General features: G+C 40.2%; 1 protein-coding gene across 1 annotated transcript in view; it reads left to right on the plus strand.

Moving 5' to 3' along the window:
- The window catches only part of ATR (ATR serine/threonine kinase), a 455,512-nt gene that overhangs the window by 98,147 nt on the left and 336,499 nt on the right, over positions 1 to 20,866 (plus strand). The window contains exon 18 of the mRNA XM_053711664.1: positions 14,121 to 14,213. Coding sequence (XP_053567639.1) covers positions 14,121 to 14,213 — 93 coding nt within the window. The remainder of the gene's footprint in view (positions 1 to 14,120; positions 14,214 to 20,866) is intronic.

Raw genomic sequence — 20,866 nt, forward strand, 5'->3', positions numbered from 1 at the left:
AGTTCTCAAAAGGTCTTGCAATATATAACTCATAATTTTCAGTTAGGGCTAACAAATTTTGAGAGAAATGCAAACTGTATATATGTGAGTGTGGGTGTGTTCAAGGCAAGATTTGGTATTTTACTATATCTTATCTGCCTGAATTAGTGGCTTTCTGTTTGTAGAAAATTCTCAAGATACATGTTGACCAGAAGAAAAGCAAGTAATTTTCCTTCTTAATATAAGGAGAGTCCACGGCTTCATTCCTTACTGTTGGGAAATACTGAACCTGGCCACCAGGAGGAGGCAAAGACACCCCAGCCAAAGGCTTAAATACCTCTCCCACTTCCCCTATCCCCCAGTCGTTCTTTGCCTTTCGTCACAGGAGGATGGCAGAGAAATGTCAGAAGATTCGGAGTTGTTCATCAGGAAGGGTATCTGCCCTTCAATATGGTACTGGAGTTTTAAGTAGTCTTGTCAGCCTCTCAGTAAGAGCATTGACGAAAGTTAGAGTCTGGAGATGCAGGGAGAGTCTTCCAGCGAACCCATCCAGACTGCCTACTAACAGCTCCTTAAACAATCAGTGTTGACGAGTTTCACTGCCTGCTTTTTCTTCACTCAAGTCCATGTCAGGAGCGATGCTACAAGACTGTCACACTTGAGAGACTGTGTTTCTGTTCCACAGTATGGATTCTGGTAAGATCGTTTCAATTTTTTCATATGTTGTAAACGCTGAAGACAGGGTCACAGTGTGACTCCTTTTATCTTAATATAATCTTGGGTTAATATCTCCCGAGGGGGATTATTGAACAGTGGGGATTAATCAAATGTAATGCTTTTATGCTGCTTTATGTGTGAGATTTGTGAGATTTTTAATGGAATACACAGGTTTTTACTTTCATTTTGAACACTGCACAGCTTGTAGCTTGGCACGCGTTTTCTAATAGCAGGGGCGGTCCTGCCTAGTGCACCTCGTGACCGGGAGTGGTCACACTTTCGTTTTCTCTTTCCGGACCGAGCTAGCTGTTGGAGAAGATGTTTGTTTCTCTGTTTGCCTGGGTCTAGGAGGTGGTGAGTGCCCCAGCCACTGGGAGTATAAAGGTGCCGTTTTTGTGAGAAATAAAAATATTGTTTTATTCTGTGTCCTACTGTCATTAGCGCAAGCTATGGAGGATTCTGATATTCTTGAGGGTACTCCCTCTATTCCTAATAACAATACCTGTCTATATTGTGAGGAGGCCTTGGTATGCCCGCCCTCTCAACTATGTTCCATATGCATAAACAAGGTTATTATGCCTAAGAAGGTTAACCCCTTTACAACCACTGAGCCGTCCTCCTCTGAGGACTCGCCGTCTCGTGAGGTGCACACCCATCAGTCATCTACCTCATCACATGCAGCTTCCCGTAGCACTCCTGATCCTCCATCTGGAGGGAGCCTTTTACCATCAGACTTTACCGCACAGTTAAAGACGGCGGTGTCTGAGGTCCTTAGTGCTTTACCTCGCCCTGCCAAGTGCAAGTAAAAGGTTAAACATAGCTCTCCTGTCCAGGTGTCATCCAGTGATTTATTGGATTTGTCTGTTATTCAGTTATCAAAGGATGGGTCACACTCAGGAGTCTTCAGAGGGTGAACTTTCTGGATCAGAGTCTGCTACCTCTAGGCCTCCGGCTGCGGAGGAACCAGCCTTTAGATTTAAGATTGAACACTTACATTTTCTTCTAAAGGAGGTTCTGTCTAAATTAGAGGTTCCTGAGGCCAAATTGCCTGATGAACCCTTGATCCCTAAATTAGACAGAGTGTACGAGGACAGGGTATCGCCGCTAACTTTTACTGTACCTGTAAAAATGGTGAACATTATTTAGAATGAGTTTAATAGAATTGGATCTTCCTTTTCCCCTTCAACTGCCTTTAAAAAATGATTCCCGCTCCCGGACTCTCAACTTGAGGATAGCTCGTCATTCAGAGAGCTGATGGATAAGAAGATGGAAACTTTTCTCAGAAAAATGTTTCAGCATAGGGGATACATGTTTCAACTGGCAGCGGCTGTTGTCTCGGATGCTGGAGCTGCGGCCTACTGGTGCGACTCCTTAGCGGATCGAGGTGGAGGGTCCCCTCGACGTTATCCAAGAAAGAATTAAAGCCTTGAGAATTGTTAACTCTTTTATCTGTGATGCAAACATGCAGATTATTCACCTGAATGCTAAGATTTCTGTTTTTCAATACAGACCCGTCGTTCGCTCTGGCTGAAGTCCTGGTCTGCGGACATGACTTCTAAGTCTAGACTACTTTCCCTTCCCTTTAAGGGAAATATTGTATTTAGTCCAGGCCTGGACTCCATTATCTCCACGGTTACAGAGGGCAAGGGTGCCTTCCTACTGCGGATAAAATGAACAAGTCTAAGGGAGAAGGATCTTATTTTCATTCCTTTTGTTCTGAGAAGTCCCAACGTCAGCAGTCCTCCTCTATGCCCAAGCAAACCAAGAGCACTTGGAAGCCGGCTCAATCCTGGAATAAATCCAAGCAGAACAAGAAGCCCGCTGAGACCAAGTCGGCATGAAGGGGCGGCCCCCGATCCGGTGCTGGATCGCGTAGGGGCAGACTGTCGCTGTTTTCAGACGCTTGGTTAAAGGGACATGAAACCCAGATTTTTTCTTTCATGATTCAGATAAAGAATACAATTTTAAACAACTTTCTAATTTACTCCTATTATATAATTTGTTTCATTCTCTTGATATAATTTGTTGAAAGAGCAGGAATGCACTAATAGTTTCTAACTGAACACATGGGTGAGCCAATCACAATCAATAGATATATGCAGTTACCAATCAACAGCTAGATCTTAGGTTCTCTGCTGTTCCTGAGCTTGCCTAGATAAACCTTTCAGGAAAGGATAACAAGAGAAGGAAGCACATTAAATAAGAGAAGTAAATTGGATAGTTGTTTAAAATTGTATACTCTGTCTAAACCATGAAATAATTGTTTTGGGTTTCATATCCCTTTAAGGGACGTGCAGGATCCATGGGTTCTGGAGGTCATAGCTCAGGGATACAAGATAGGTTTCAAATCTCAACCACCCAAGGGCAGATTTCTCCTCTCAAGCCTGTCTTCAAGACCAGAAAAGAGGGAAGTCTTTCTGGGATGCGTGCGGGATCTGTCCTCCTTAGGGGTCATTGTCCCGGTTCCTATTGCAGAAAGAGGTTTGGGATACTATTCAAACCTGTTCGTGGTCCCAAAGAAGAAGGGAACTTTCCGCCCGATTCTGGACCTAAAGTGCTTAAACAAGTTTCTAAATGTCCCCTCGTTCAAGATGGAGACTATAAGGTCCATCCTTCCTCTAGTTCAGGAAGGACAGTTCATGACCACTATAGATCTGAAGGATGCCTATCTTCAAGTTCCAATCCACAAGGACCACTTCCAGTTCCTAAGGTTTGCGTTCCTGGATCAGCACTTCCAGTTCATTGCACTTCCGTTTAGTCTAGCTACTGCTCCAAGAATCTTTACAAAGGTTCTAGGGGCTCTCCTGGCTGCCGCCAGAACCCGAGGTATAGCAGTAGCTCCCTACTTGGGCGACATTCTGGTTCAAGCACCATCTTTTCGTCTGGCGCAGGACCATTCTGTATCTCTTCTCTCTCTTCTTCGATCTCATGGATGGAAGATAAACTTAGAAAAGAGTTCCCTTATTCCAAGCACCAGGGTAGAATTCCTGGGTACTATAATAGACTCAATATCCATGAGGATATTTCTAACAGACCAGAGACATTGCAAGCTAGCTTCGGCATGTCTTGCCTTCCGGACCTCCTTAAGGCCACCCGTGGCTCAGTGTATGAAGGTAATTGGTCTCATGGTGTCCAGCATGGACATAATTCCCTTTCCCAGGTTCCGTCTCAGACCTTTGCAGCTGTGCATGCTGAGGCAGTGGAACGGCGATCATTCGGATCTGTCTCAACAGATTTCCCTGGACAGCCAGATCATCTGTCCCGAGGGACATCCTTTCTAAGACCATCCTGGGAGATAGTGACTACGGACGCGAGTCTATCAGGATGGGGAGCTGTTTGGGGTGCCAAGAAGGCACAGGGCCCCTGGTCTCAGGAAGAACGCTCCCTCCCGATCAACAGTTTGGAACTTCGAGCAATCTACAATGCTCTGAAGGCTTGGCCTCTTCTAGGTTCGTCTGGTTTATCAGATTCCAATCAGACAATATAACCTCGGTGGCTTACATCAACCATCGGGGGGGTGAGAAGCTTCCTAGCAATAAGGGAAGTATCTCGGATACTGTCAGCGATCCACATTCCGGGTGTTTACAACTGGGGAGCGGATTTTCTCAGCAGACAATCCTTTCATCCGGGGGAATGGTCTTTCCATCCTGAAGTGTTTGCGAAGATATGCAACAAGTGGGGGACGCCGGAGATAGATCTCATGGTGTCTCGTCTCAATACCAAGCTACCCAGATATGGGTCGAGGTCCAGGGATCCTCAGACGGAGCTAATAGATGCATTAGCAGTGCCTTGGAGGTTCAGTCTAATCTACCTTTTCTCGCCGTTACCACTCCTTCATCGTGTAGTGGCTCGCATCAAGCAGGAGCAGGCGTCAGTAATACTGATTGCTCCATCGTGGCCGCGGATCTAGTGAGGATGTCATCTTCTCCATGTAGGTTACCTTGTCGCAGGGATCTGCTGGAACAAGGTCCTTTTGTTCATCAAAATCTAGATTCTCTGAGGCTGACTGCGTGGAGATTGAAAGGTTAGTCCTTGCCAAGAGAGGGTTTTCTGAAAGAGTTATTGATACTTTCATTCAAGCTCGTAAGCCGGTTACTCGTTGAATCTATCATAAGGTGTGGAGAACCTATTTATTCTGGTGGGAAAAGCGTGGATTTCCCTGGCATAAAGTTAAGGTTGCCAGAATTCTATTGTTTCTCCAGGATGGACTGGAGAAGGGTCTTTCAGCCAGTTCCCTAAGGGACAGATTTCGGCCCTGTCTGTTGTACTGCTCAAGAGGCTCTCGGAGCTTCCAGAAGTAAAGTCTTTTGTTAAGGCTCTGATTAGGATCAGACCTGTGTTCAGATCTAAGGCTCCTCCTTGGAATCTGAATCTGGTTCTTAAGGTTTTGCAACGGGCTCCTTTGAGCTTATGCATGAAATTGACATTAAGTTGTTGTCCTGGAAAGTTCTTTTTCTACTGGCTATTGCTTCTGCGAGCAGAGTTTCTGAGATTGCCGCTTTGCAATGTGAGCCTTCTTATCTGGTGTTCAACTCTGATAAGGCTGTCCTACGTACTAGGTTAGTGTTTTTCCCTAAGGTCGTGTCAGACCGCAACATCAATCAAGAGATTGTGGTTCCTCCCTTGTGTCCTAATCCTCCTCCTTCGAAGGAACGTTTGCTTCATAATTTGGACGTGGGTCGTGCCTTGAAGTTTTATCTTCAAGCTACTAAGGATTTTAGACAAACTTCTTCCTTGTTTGTTGCCTATTCTGGGAAGCGTAAGGGTCAGAAGGTCTCTTCGACTTCCTTATCCTTTTGGTTAAAGGGACACTGAACCCAATTTTTTTCTTTCGGGATTTAGATAGAGCAGGCAATTTTAAGCAACTTTCTAATTTACTCCTATTATAAATTTTTCTTTGTTCTCTTGCTATCTTTATTTGAAAAAGAAGGCATCTAAACTTTTTTTTGGGTTCAGTACTCTGGACAGCAGTTTTTGATTGGTAGATAAATTTATCCACCAATCAGCAAGGACAACCTAGGTAAACATACATTCTTGCATTTCAAATAGATACCAAGAGAATGAAGAAAAATTGATAATAGGAGTAAATTAGAAAGTTGCTTAAAATGTCATGCTCTATCTGAATCACGAAAGAAAACTTTGGGTTCAGTGTCCCTTTAAGGAGTGTTATCCGCTAAGCTTATGAGACAGTGGGACATAAACCTCTTCAGAGAATTACGGCTCATTCTACTAGAGCAGTGGCTTCCTCTTGGGCCTTTAAGAACGAGGCCTCTATGGATTAGATTTGTAAGTCGGCTACCTGGTCCTCCTTACACATTTTTTCTAAATTTTACAAGTTTGATGTTTTTGCTTCAGCTGTAGCAGCCTTCGGGAGAGAGGTTTTGCTGGCTGTGGTGCTCTCAGATTAGGGTCCGTCTCTCTTTTTGTCCCTCCCGTTATCATTCAGTGTCCTCTATAGCTTGGGTGTAACTTTTCCCAACAGTAAGGAATGAAGCAGTGGACTCTCCTTATATTAAGAAGGAAGAAGGAACACATAAATTATCCTTACCAGATAATTTAATTTCCTTTTGTATAAGGAGAGTCCACGGCCCCCGCCCATGTTCTCCGATGGGCGGCCCCCTAAATTATATTTTTCTTCTGGCACATTTTATACCCTGATATTTCTCCTTCTGTTCCTTGTTGCCTTGACAGAATGACTGGGTGAAAGGGGAAGTGGGAGAGGTATTTACGCCTTTGGCTGGGGTGTCTTTGCTGCCTCCTGGTGGCCAGGTTCAGTATTTCCCAACAGTAAGGAATGAAGCCGTGGACTCTCCTTATACAGAAGGAAATTAATTTATCTGGTAAGCATAATGTATGTTTCTCCTGTTAAGTGTAGTCAGTCCACGGGTCATCCATTACTTATGGGATTATAACTCCTCCCTAACAGGAAGTGCAAGAGGATCACCCAAGCAGAGCTGCTACATAGCTCCTCCCCTCTACGTCCTACCCAGTCATTCTCTTGCACCTAACTAATAGATAGGACGTGTGAGAGGACTGTGGTTGTTAAACTTAGTTTTTATTTCTTCAATCAAAAGTTTGTTATTTTAAACAGCACCGGAGTGTGTTGTTTTTTCTCAGGCAGCATTAGAAGAAGAATCTACCTGAGTTTGTGTATGATCTTAGCGGACGTAACTAAGATCCATTTGCTGTTCTCGGCCATTCTGAGGAGCGAGGTAACTTCAGAACAGGGGACAGCGGGCAGGGTTCACCTGCAAGGAGGTATGTTGCAGTATATTATTTTCTAAGGAATGGAATTGACTGAGAAAATACTGCTAATACCGATGTAATGTAAGTGCAGCCTTAAATGCAGTAGTAGCAACTGGTATCAGGCTGATATGTATGTATGTTTACACTGAAGTATTTCTGGGGAATGGCACTTCACTAAGAAAATACTGTATACATATAACTTATAGCCTATTCTGCAGTGAAAGCGACTAGCAGCAGGCTTTTTAATAACATTTCATAATTTTATATTTAAAACGTTTACTGGCATGTTAATCGTTTTTTCTCTGAGGTACTTGGTGAAAAATTTTATGGGCATTATTTTTCCACATGGCTGTCGTTTGTTATGAATAAAATCAGTTTACTGAGCTTCCCCACTGTTGTATTATGAGTGGGAGGGGCCTATTTTGGCGCTTTATTGCGCAGTAGAAATTCAGTCACAGCCTTCCTTTTTCTCCCTGCATGATCCAGGACGTCTCTACAGAGCTCAGGGGTCTCCAAAACTAGTTTTGAGGGAGGTAATCACTCACAGCAGACCTGTGAGACTGTGCTTTGACTGTGATAAAAACGTTTATATTTTTAATTGTTATCCGTTTTTTGGTATTAAGGGGTTAATCATCCATTTGCTAGTGGGTGCAATCCTTTGCTAACTTAATGCATTTACTGTGAAAATTTGGTTGCTATAACTAATCCGGTTCATTGTTATTTCAACTGTGACAGTTTTGTGTGCTTCTTAAAGGCACAGTAACGTTTTTTATATTGCTTGTAAATTTATTTGAAAAGTATTTTCCAAGCTTGCTAGTCTAATTGCTAGTTTGTTTAAACATGTCTGACACAGAGGAATCTCTTTGTGCAATATGTTCAAAGGCCAATGTGGAGCCCAATAGAAATTTGTGTACTAATTGCATTGATGCTACTTTAAGTAAAAGCCAATCTGTACATGCCAAGAAAATTTCACCAGACAACGAGGGGGAAGTTATGCCGACTAACTCTCCTCACGTGTCAGTACCTGCATCTCCCGCTCAGGAGGTGCGTGATATTGTGGCGCCAAGTACATCAGGGCGGCCCTTACAAATCACTTTGCAAGACATGGCTAATGTTATGACTGAAGTTTTATCTAAATTGCCAGAACTTAGGGGTAAACGCGACCACTCTGGGGTGAGAACAGAGTACGCTGATAATGTTAGAGCCATGTCTGATACTGCGTCACAATTGGCAGAACATGAAGACGGAGAGCTTCATTCTGTGGGTGACGGATCTGATCCAAATAAACTGGACTCAGACATTTAAAATTTTAAATTTAAGCTTGAGAACCTCTGTGTATTATTAGGGGAGGTATTAGCGGCTCTGAATGATTGTAACACGGTTGCAATCCCAGAGAAATTATGTAGGCTGGATAGATACTATGCGGTACCGGTGTGTACTGACGTTTTTCCTATACCTAAGAGGCTTACAGAGATTATTACCAAGGAGTGGGATAGGCCCGGTGTACCCTTTCCCCCCCCTCCTATATTTAGAAAAATGTTTCCAATAGACGCCACCACACGGGACTTATGGCAGACGGTCCCTAAGGTGGAGGGAGCAGTTTCTACTCTGGCTAAGCGCACCACTATCCCGGTGGAGGATAGCTGTGCTTTTTCAGATCCAATGGATAAAAAGTTAGAGGGTTGCCTTAAGAAAATGTTTACTCAACAAGGTTTTATATTACAACCCCTCGCATGCATTGCGCCTGTCACGGCTGCGGCGGCATTCTGGTTTGAGTCTCTAGAAGAGACCATTAGCTCAGTTCCATTGGATGAAATTATAGACAAGCTTAGAGTCCTTAAGCTAGCTAATTCATTTATTTCTGATGCCGTAGTACACTTAACTAAGCTTATGGCTAAGAACTCCGGATTCGCCATTCAGGCGCGCAGAGCGCTGTGGCTTAAATCCTGGTCAGCCGATGTGACTTCTAAATCTAAATTGCTTAACATACCTTTCAAGGGGCAGACATTATTCGGGCCCGGTTTGAAAGAAATTATCGCTGACATTACTGGAGGTAAGGGCCATGCCCTGCCTCAAGACAGAGCCAAACCAAGGGCTAGACAGTCTAATTTTCGTGCCTTTCGTAACTTCAAGGCAGGAGCAGCATCAACTTCCTCCGCTCCAAAACAGGAAGGAACTGTTGCTCGCTACAGACAGGGCTGGAAACCTAACCAGACCTGGAACATGGGCAAGCAGGCCAGAAAACCTGCTGCTGCCCCTAAGACAGCATGAAGTGAGGGCCCCCAATCCGGAAACGGATCTAGTGGGGGGCAGACTTTCTCTCTTCGCCCAGGCTTGGGCAAGAGATGTCCAGGATCCCTGGGCGTTAGAGATCATATCTCAGGGATATCTTCTGGACTTCAAAGCTTCTCCTCCAAAAGGGAGATTTCATCTTTCAAGGTTGTCAGCAAACCAGATAAAGAAAGAGGCGTTTCTACACTGTGTACAAGATCTTTTACTAATGGGAGTGATCCACCCGGTTCCGCAGTCGGAACACGGACAAGGGTTTTACTCAAATCTGTTTGTGGTTACCAAGAAAGAAGGAACCTTCAGACCAATCTTGGATTTAAAGATCCTAAACAAATTCCTAAGAGTTCCATCGTTCAAAATGGAAACTATTCGGACAATCTTACCCATGATCCAAAAGGGTCAGTACATGACCACAGTGGATTTAAAGGATGCCTACCTTCACATACCGATTCACAAAGATCATTACCGGTACCTAAGGTTTGCCTTCCTAGACAGGCATTACCAGTTTGTAGCTCTTCCCTTCGGGTTAGCTACTGCTCCAAGAATCTTTACAAAGGTTCTGGGTTCTCTTCTGGCGGTACTAAGACCGCGAGGAATATCGGTAGCTCCGTACCTAGACGACATTCTGATACAAGCGTCAAGTTTCCAAACTGCCAAGTCTCATACAGAGTTAGTACTGGCATTTCTAAGGTCACATGGGTGGAAGGTGAACGAAGAAAAGAGTTCTCTATTGCCACTCACAAGAGTTCACTTCTTAGGGACTCTTATAGATTCTGTAGAAATGAAAATTTACCTGACAGAGGACAGGTTAACAAAACTCCTAAATGCTTGCCGTGTCCTTCATTCCATTCCACACCCGTCAGTGGCTCAATGCATGGAGGTAATCGGCTTAATGGTAGCGGCAATGGACATAGTACCCTTTGCACGCCTGCATCTCAGACCACTGCAATTGTGCATGCTAAGTCAGTGGAATGGGGATTACTCAGATTTGTCCCCTATGCTGAATCTGGATCAAGAGACCAGAAATTCTCTTCTATGGTGGCTCTCTCGGCCACATCTGTCCAAGGGGATGCCCTTCAGCAGACCAGATTGGACGATTGTAACAACAGACGCCAGCCTGCTAGGTTGGGGCGCTGTCTGGAATTCCCTGAAGACTCAGGGATCATGGACTCAGGAGGAGAGTCTCCTTCCCATAAACATTCTGGAATTAAGAGCAGTTTTCAATGCCCTTCTGGCTTGGCCTCAGTTAGCAACTCTGAGGTTCATCAGGTTTCAGTCGGACAACATCACGACTGTGGCTTACATCAACCATCAGGGAGGGACAAGGAGTTCCCTAGCGATGATGGAAGTCTCAAAGATAATTCTCTGGGCAGAGTCTCACTCTTGCCACCTATCAGCGATCCACATCCCAGGCGTGGAGAACTGGGAGGCGGATTTTCTAAGTCGCCAGACTTTTCATCCGGGGGAGTGGGAACTTCATCCGGAGGTCTTTGCCCAAATACTTCGGCGTTGGGGCAAACCAGATCTGGATCTCATGGCGTCTCGCCAGAACGCCAAGCTTCCTTGTTACGGGTCCAGGGACCCGGGAGCGGTTCTAATAGATGCTCTGACAGCACCTTGGGCCTTCAACATGGCTTATGTGTTTCCACCCTTCCCGATGCTGCCTCGATTGATTGCCAGGATCAAACAGGAGAGAGCATTGGTGATTCTAATAGCGCCTGCGTGGCCACGCAGGACCTGGTATGCAGATCTAGTGGACATGTCATCCTGTCCACCTTGGTCTCTGCCTCTGAGACAGGACCTTCTGATTCAGGGTCCTTTCAAACATCAAAATCTAATTTCTCTGAGGCTGACTGCATGGAGATTGAACGCTTGATTTTATCAAAGCGTGGATTTTCGGAGTCAGTAATTGATACCTTAATACAGGCGAGGAAACCTGTTACCAGGAAAATTTACCATAAAATATGGCGTAAATACTTGCATTGGTGCGAATCCAAGAGTTACTCATGGAGTAAGGTTAGGATTCCTAGGATATTGTCTTTTCTACAAGAAGGTTTAGAAAAGGGTTTATCCGCTAGTTCGTTAAAGGGACAGATCTCAGCTTTGTCCATCCTTTTACACAAACGTCTGTCAGAAGTTCCGGACGTTCAGGCTTTTTGTCAGGCTTTGGCCAGGATTAAGCCTGTGTTTAAAACTGTTGCTCCGCCATGGAGCTTAAACTTAGTTCTTAACGTTTTACAGGGTGTTCCGTTTGAACCCCTTCATTCCATTGATATCAAGCTTTTATCTTGGAAAGTTCTGTTTTTAATGGCTATTTCCTCGGCTCGAAGAGTCTCTGAGTTATCGGCCTTACATTGTGATTCCCCTTATCTGATTTTTCATTCAGACAAGGTAGTTCTGCGTACTAAACCTGGGTTCTTACCTAAGGTAGTCACTAACAGGAATATCAATCAAGAGATTGTTGTTCCATGATTGTGCCCTAACCCTTCCTCAAAGAAGGAACGACTTCTGCACAATCTGGACGTTGTCCGTGCCCTAAAATTTTATTTGCAGGCAACTAAAGATTTTCGACAAACTTCTTCCCTGTTTGTCGTTTATTCTGGACAGAGGAGAGGTCAAAAGACTTCGGCTACCTTTCTCTCCTTCTGGCTTCGTAGCATAATACGTTTAGCCTATGAGACTGCTGGACAGCAGCCTCCTGAAAGAATTACAGCTCATTCTACCAGAGCTGTGGCTTCCACTTGGGCCTTTAAAAATGAGGCCTCTGTTGAACAGATTTGCAAGGCTGCAACTTGGTCTTCACTTCACACTTTTTCCAAATTTTCCAAATTTGACACTTTTGCTTCTTCGGAGGCTGTTTTTGGGAGAAAGGTTCTTCAGGCAGTGGTTCCTTCCGTGTAAAGATCCTGCCTGTCCCTCCCGTCATCCGTGTACTTTTAGCTTTGGTATTGGTATCCCATAAGTAATGGATGACCCGTGGACTGACTACACTTAACAGGAGAAAACAAAATTTATGCTTACCTGATAAATTCCTTTCTCCTGTAGTGTAGTCAGTCCACGGCCCGCCCTGTTTTTTATGGCAGGTCTAAATTTTAAATTAAACTCCAGTCACCACTGCACCCTATAGTTTCTCCTTTCTCGTTTGGTTTCGGTCGAATGACTGGGTATGACGTAGAGGGGAGGAGCTATGTAGCAGCTCTGCTTGGGTGATCCTCTTGCACTTCCTGTTAGGGAGGAGTTATAATCCCATAAGTAATGGATGACCCGTGGACTGACTACACTTCAGGAGAAAGGAATTTATCAGGTAAGCATAAATTTAGTTTTTTACTGCATAAACGTGATGTTATAATATTACTGAGCCATTTTGTTACTTTTTTTGACATATACCACCTACAGAATGAAAACATAAAACGCAACACTAGCTTATCAACCCATCCTATAATATAAAAGGCCAAGTGTGTTTGTCCGAGGCTGTCATGCGCAGTAGAGACAGCGCGAGGACAAACAAACCTGGCCTTAGAGTCTACCTGATCTGCTGTCCGTGGCGTGACAACGGTGGACGGAAGTGGGCGTGAAAGGGCGGGACCGGACGTGGTGTGGGAGTGACGTGGCGTGGGCGGGACCGGGCGGGACTGGGCTGTGCGCGTGCGAGAGAGACGGATCAAAAGAGAGGGGGAAGAGAGCAAAAGAGATGAGAGAGCAAAAGAGAGGGGGGAGAGAGAGAGCAAAAGAGAGGGGGGGGAGAGAGAGCAAAAGAGGGGGGGGAGAGGGGGCAAGAGAGCGCAAAAGAGAGGGGGAGAGAGAGGAAGGAGAGAGAGCAAAAGAGAGGGTAGAGAGAGAGTGCAAAAGAGAGGGGGGGGGGAGAGAGAGCAAAAGAGAGGGGGGAAAGAAAGAGAGTGCAAAAGAGAGGGGGGAGAGATAGCAAAAGAGAGGGGGGGCGAGAGAGAGAAAAAGAGGGGGGGAGAGAGAGAGAAAAAGAGGGGGGCTAGTGAGAGCAAAAGAGAGGGGGGGCGAGAGAGAGCAAAAGAGAGGGGGGGGAGCAAAAGAGAGGGGGAAGAAAGAGAGCAAAAGAGAGAGGGGGGAGAGAGAGAGCAAAAGGGGGGGAGTGCAAGGGGTAGGACCACTGTAGTGCAAAAAATGGCATGTGTGAACGGGCTTTAGGACTAGTCTGTCAATAATTGCCTCCATGTGTGCTAAGCATTTTTGGGGTTTGGTTGTGATATGAAACCCAATATTTTTCTTGCATGATTCAGATAGAACATGCAAATTTAAACATTCTAATTTACTTTTATTATCAATTTGTCTTTGTTCTATTTGTACCTGTTGTTGAAAAGCAGGAAGTATGCTTAGGAGCCTGCCCATTTATGGAGCATTATATGGCAACAGTTTTGCAAGAATGTTATTCATTTACAAGAGCACTAGATGGCAGCACTATATCCTGACATGTAGTGCTCCAAATGCATACCTAGGTATCTCATCAACACAGAATATCTTGGGAACGAAGCAAATTTAATAATAGTAAATTGAAAAGTTTTTTTTTTTTAAATTGTATGTTCTGTATGTCTGAATCACAAAATATAATTTTGGATTTTATATCCCTTTAATGTCTTACCTGCTTATTATTTCAGTTTAGGATGTGAATAAAAATAATTTTGCTTAGTGATAAATCTGTTTCACGTTCTAGATGACTACATTTTAATCACAATTATTTGTGCTACCATTGACAAAAGTATAACACTAATATGCCATCAATAATTACTACTGAAAACTACTCTGAAATTCTAAAAACAGATCTATAACTAGCAAATCCTGTTTTCAATGTAGTCTTTTAAGATAGAAGTACATGCTTCATGAAGGGATTTCTCACCATGTTTATTCTTTCTCTCTAGGCAGATTATTTGCAACCAAAACTATTAGGCATTTTGGCTTTCTTTAATATGCACTTATTGAGTTCCAGTATAGGCATTGAAGACAAGAAAATGGTAAGTTTTGTTACATACCAAAGAAACAATTAACTGAAGCCATCACAAGGCAGCTATACCATCCCATGAACCATTGAAATTTGTTCTTATATATATCTATAGTGAAATACTAGAGCAAAAGTTTTGCCTTATATACGGCCAGATTACGAGTTTTGCATTATGAGGGGTGCGGTGCTAACTTACACGTTATTGTCACCGCTCACTTACCTACAGCGCTGGTGTTACAGGTTTTTATAAACCCGATGTGAAAAGACAAAAAGTGAGCGTAGAGCAAAATTGAGCTCCATACCGCACTCCAATACCAACGCTGCTTAAGTCAGCGGTGAGCTGGTTGTACGTGCTCGTGCACGATTTCCCCATAGACATCAATGGGGAGAGCAGGCTGAAGAAAAGCCTAACACCTGCAATAAAGCAGCGTAACGCAGCCCCATTGATTCCTATGGAGAAACACATTTTATGTTTACACCTAACATCCTAACATGAACCCTGAGTCTAAACACCCCTAATCTTACACTTATTAACCCCTAATCTGCCACCCCCGACATCGCCGACACCTGCATTATACTTATTAACCCCTAATCTGCCGCTCCAGGTCGCCGCCACTAGAATAAACATATTAACCCCTAAACCGCCGCACTCCCGCCTCGCAAACACTAGTTGAATATTATTAACCCCTAATCTGCTGTCCCTAACATCGCCGCCACCTACCTACATTTATTAACAACTAATCTGCCGCCACTATACTATATTTATTAACCCCTAAACCTAAGTCTAACCCTAACACCCCCTAAATTAAATATAATTTAAATAAATCTAAGTAAAACCTACAATTAATAACTAAATAATTACTATTTAAAACTAAATACTTACCTGTAAAATAAACCATAAGCTAGCTACAATATAACTAATAGTTACATTGTAACTAGCGTAGGTTTTATTTTTATTTCACAGGTAAGTTTGTATTTATTTTAACTAGGTAGAATAGTTACTAAATAGTTATTAACTATTTAATAACTACCTATCTAAAAGAAATACAAATTTACCTGTAAAATAAAACCTAACCTAAGTTACACTAACACCTAACACTACACTATAATTAAATAAATTACCTAAATTAAATACAATTATCTAAATTACAAAAAATAACAAACACTAAATTACACAAAATAAAAAACAAATTACAAAATATTTAAACTAATTACACCTAATCTAATAGAGAAAAACAAAAGTACTAATGGCACTGCTGAAAGTTGAGGATTAGGGTAGCCTATTAATCTCTGAATTTATAGATACCATATGTATAGGTTTGTGTCTATAACTCAGGCTTAATTACAACATGGCTGAGGTGCTGTGTACTTGTATACTGAACCACACAAAATCAATCCTTGGATTAAAAATTTGTACACCTGGGTAGCACTCTTCCCCTTAATCAAGGATGGCAAAATTGGGCAGAGACTGGATATCTTTGGAGAGGGAGTGCTTAGGGATATTTAAAATATAACCTTTATTTGGTAATTTAAAACAAAAACTTACACACAATCCACATATATACAATGTTTAAAAACACAGGATTTGGTCGGATTTATTGTATTCCAATATTCTCTATTTGGATATAGTGGTTGTAGTGTACATTAAATGTATATTGATTTGTCTTAAGTCAGAGGTATCTGTAAGGATCAGTAAAAAATCTGATTTTCTTATAGAAAACGTGGTCTTTCTTCACTTTGTGCCACTGTGATAATAAATCTATTGTTCCTTAACTTGTTGGTCTAGGTCACAAATAATAGTGTCTTCTTTAATGTTTTGTGAGTGGATACACAATTGTACAATTTTGTAGGAACTGATCTAGGGTTGTATGTAGCAGAATCTGGTTTGTATTCTGTCTTGGTGCATATATTGAAGTTTTAGATTTTAATTCTGCAAATCTAATATCACTGCTATTTAAAAAGGAATTTATATGCAGTGTAGGTATAGAATAGGTGGTGCTCTCAGCTTATGGTAATAGGCTAAATCTGCCACTATTGCAATTGCTGTTTAAATGTGCTGAGAATTTCTCCTAATATATTAACAGACTGTTGGATTAAGCTATTGCAACTGCTGTCTAAATATGCTGAAAATTTCGCCTAATATATTTCCAGACTAATTGTGCTGAACTATCAAGCACTTCAAATAAAGTATATATATATAGTTAACACAAGATCTCTTCAGTTTGGCAGTTGGTTATATTTAGTATACAGTACTTATTAACGTTTCTTTAAATAATTGTTTGGATCTTATATATTATAAGGATACTTAATGTGCTGGAAATGTGTATGGCTTGATCTTACTAGATAAATATCTCTTTTGATTGCTTAAATTCAGCTGGATTTAAATTAACTGTTAGTTTTTAACAAAGTATTGTGCCTTCATTATAATTGTACTGGTTGACGTCGCAATATGTTTAGGCAAAATTCTTTAGAAGTTACATTGTAATTTGATTCATCTATATAAGCGATGTTTTATGGCAGACTTATTCAAGACTGATTGTAACGAAGTACTGATAGCCACACTTTTATCGTTCAGCACTACTTAGATTTGCTTTACTAATAAATTACAATGGGCAATGGATTAGCTGAGACAGATATTCTCAATGTCTTATTAATATAAGGTAGACCCAGTATTGCTGCTAAATTTAGCGCTTTTTCTATTGGATTCTAATGTTCCATACGTTAACTGTAATATATATTCAATATGTGTATTCCCAAAAAGTAGATGTGTAATCACTATTTGTGCCACAGCTTTGAATTTAATTAGAAGTTTGGTATCTTTGATTATTACAAGATAGTTACAGCGGTAAGAAGGATTCGGTCTGATACTTATAACAAATCTAATATTTTTTGTTAGTATTTATATACTTTTCTATACCGGTTATCTCTGAGTTATTGTAAATTTGTGTAAACACGGCTTGCAGTTTGGCGTTTTTGGTATTTATAACTTATTGGATATTGGGATATTATATTTAAATCCCCTCATTCCGTACTGATATACTTATAATACCACCTTGCTGCAACTGCCGGTTACAAATGTAAAGTAAACGGTACTAGATTAAACCCTGTTTAAGGGATTCTTAACTGTACTCTTAATGTTAACAATCAACACAACTACTACTATTTTTAAATTAAAGACCAAATGTCCTGCTAGTTAAAAAATGTTAGGAGGCATTCACAACAAACATTTCCCTAACATGTTTCGCCACTAACGTGGCTTTTTCAAAGGGTACGGCGCGGCCAAATTTGTGTCTTTTTATTGGCTCGCACTCCTCCTCCTATTGGTTGTTATTTTGACAAATCAAGAGATCCGTTGCAGGGAGCCAATCACTCGATGCTGAATAGCCTGTACACATGTAAGGCTGGATACGATTGAAAGAAAATGTTTTCTCATTCTTACTTTGTGTATACTTAGAACCTATATGAATGAAAGTTAGTAGAACACAAGCGAAACTATAATTTGATTATTATGTTATTTGTACAATGAAATCCAATAAACAAAGTTTATATAAGGAATTTGTCTCTTTGGTTAGTTGTATACTGTTTATACTGATCGCGTGATTTTTGATAATGACAGATAGTATCCGATTGTGACTTGGATACAAAGTATATGGTAAAGAACAAGTTACTTAAAAGGAATTTATCAAAAGAGCAAGTATATAGATCAACATATGCTTTTAAGCTATCGTATTGTATTAGCCTAGTTATTAGCCTAGTTAGTCAAGATGGAATATATTATTATTAATAAAGTTAAAAGGTATAACGATTGTTGATAAATATACAAATATAAGATTGTCATTTTGACCTTCAATATAGTAACAAGCTTGATGTAAATGCTCCATTTATAATGGCCGATAACTTAATGTTGGTGTTTGGACATTTACTAAAATAATAATTATTATAGTTGAATATTAATTCTGACCAGATAATAAGCTTAGTGGATATGATAAAAAAAGATAGTATGACTGCATGTACATCTGTTGCTGAACAGTTGTTGTATTCTATTTTATTTTAACAAAATATATATGCTGCATTAATATAAAGATAGTGCGTTCTGCAGCTTAAGAATACTAGAATTAAATCACTGTATTCATTGTGAAAATTTATGTGCGGCTTAAATAGTTAGTTGGTAATTCAACTTAAAATAATGTTAATAATCAGTGAAAAGACTAATACTCTACAAGTGATGATGTGTAACAAATTAAACAAATAGTGATGAATAGGAAATTCCAGTGAAATTGGTTATATGATTACTTGCTGAATCTAAATTCATGACAGATTATGTAGTCATGTATATGTATTTATTTAAATAATAAGTTATTCACTTTTGTTACTGTTATACAGGGACACCACATAAGTGTAGGAATAGTACATACTTCTATATTGATGTACTGAAATTGAATCTCAGTGTTCTTGTGCAATTGTGTCGTGACATTATATTGTGCTCATTTAGGCCATTAGGTTGTACAACCTAATGGCCTAAATGAGCACAATAATTACTTTTCATATCTATAAATATGAACAAGATGTTAAGTCTTAGTGAATAATAAAATAAGAATAAAATCAAGACAAGAATTCTTAATCATCAAAAATAATCTACAAACCTTAACAACTCAACACCTACACCACAATTGGCATATTTGCCACAGATTCATCACTTATAAGACACTAGATCAACAGTCACTCACTATGTCATCACATAACATCATCATCCCCACTTTTTATTAGAGCACTTGTTTTTAGTTTGTTTTTACACATCAGCATAACTCATGGAGAGTTCACATTTTCACCCTGATATTCAGACATGCCATCACTTGAAAAGATTTAAAATATTACTGAGAAGTATCATCCCTATTCATTTATTATCATCAACCCCAAATAATGTCACGACACAATTGCACAAGAACACTGAGATTCAATTTCAGTACATCAATATAGAAGTATGTACTATTCCTACACTTATGTGGTGTCCCTGTATAACAGTAACAAAAGTGAATAACTTATTATTTAAATAAATACATATACATGACTACATAATCTGTCATGAATTTAGATTCAGCAAGTAATCATATAACCAATTTCACTGGAATTTCCTATTCATCACTATTTGTTTAATTTGTTACACATCATCACTTGTAGAGTATTAGTCTTTTCACTGATTATTAACATTATTTTAAGTTGAATTACCAACTAACTATTTAAGCCGCACATAAATTTTCACAATGAATACAGTGATTTAATTCTAGTATTCTTAAGCTGCAGAACGCACTATCTTTATATTAATGCAGCATATATATTTTGTTAAAATAAAATAGAATACAACAACTGTTCAGCAACAGATGTACATGCAGTCATACTATCTTTTTTTATCATATCCACTAAGCTTATTATCTGGTCAGAATTAATATTCAACTATAATAATTATTATTTTAGTAAATGTCCAAACACCAACATTAAGTTATCGGCCATTATAAATGGAGCATTTACATCAAGCTTGTTACTATATTGAAGGTCAAAATGACAATCTTATATTTGTATATTTATCAACAATCGTTATACCTTTTAACTTTATTAATAATAATATATTCCATCTTGACTAACTAGGCTAATAACTAGGCTAATACAATACGATAGCTTAAAAGCATATGTTGATCTATATACTTGCTCTTTTGATAAATTCCTTTTTAGTAACTTGTTCTTTACCATATACTTTGTATCCAAGTCACAATCGGATACTATCTGTCATTATCAAAAATCACGCGATCAGTATAAACAGTATACAACTAACCAAAAAGACAAATTCCTTATATAAACTTTAAGTTTATTGGATTTCATTGTACAAATAACATAATAATCAAATTATAGTTTCGCTTGTGTTCTACTAACTTTCATTCATATAGGTTCTAAGTATACACAAAGTAAGAATGAGAAAACATTTTCTTTCAATCGTATCCAGCCTTACATGTGTACAGGCTATTCAGCATCGAGTGATTGGCTCCCTGCAACGGATCTCTTGATTTGTCAAAATAACAACCAATAGGAGGAGGAGTGCGAGCCAATAAAAAGACACAAATCTGGCCGCGCCGTACCCTTTGAAAAAGCCACGTTAGTGGCGAAACATGTTAGGGAAATGTTTGTTGTGAATGCCTCCTAACATTTTTTAACTAGCAGGACATTTGGTCTTTAATTTAAAAATAGTAGTAGTTGTGTTGATTGTTAACATTAAGAGTACAGTTAAGAATCCCTTAAACAGGGTTTAATCTAGTACCGTTTACTTTACATTTGTAACCGGCAGTTGCAGCAAGGTGGTATTATAAGTATATCAGTACGGAATGAGGGGATTTAAATATAATATCCCAATATCCAATAAGTTATAAATACCAAAAACGCCAAACTGCAAGCCGTGTTTACACAAATTTACAATAACTCAGAGATAACCGGTATAGAAAAGTATATAAATACTAACAAAAAATATTAGATTTGTTATAAGTATCAGACCGAATACTTCTTACCGCTGTAACTATCTTGTAATAATCAAAGATACCAAACTTCTAATTAAATTCAAAGCTGTGGCACAAATAGTGATTACACATCTACTTTTTGGGAATACACATATTGAATATATAT

Source organism: Bombina bombina, chromosome 4 (assembly GCF_027579735.1).
Source record: "Bombina bombina isolate aBomBom1 chromosome 4, aBomBom1.pri, whole genome shotgun sequence".
NCBI classification, from domain to species: domain Eukaryota; kingdom Metazoa; phylum Chordata; class Amphibia; order Anura; family Bombinatoridae; genus Bombina; species Bombina bombina.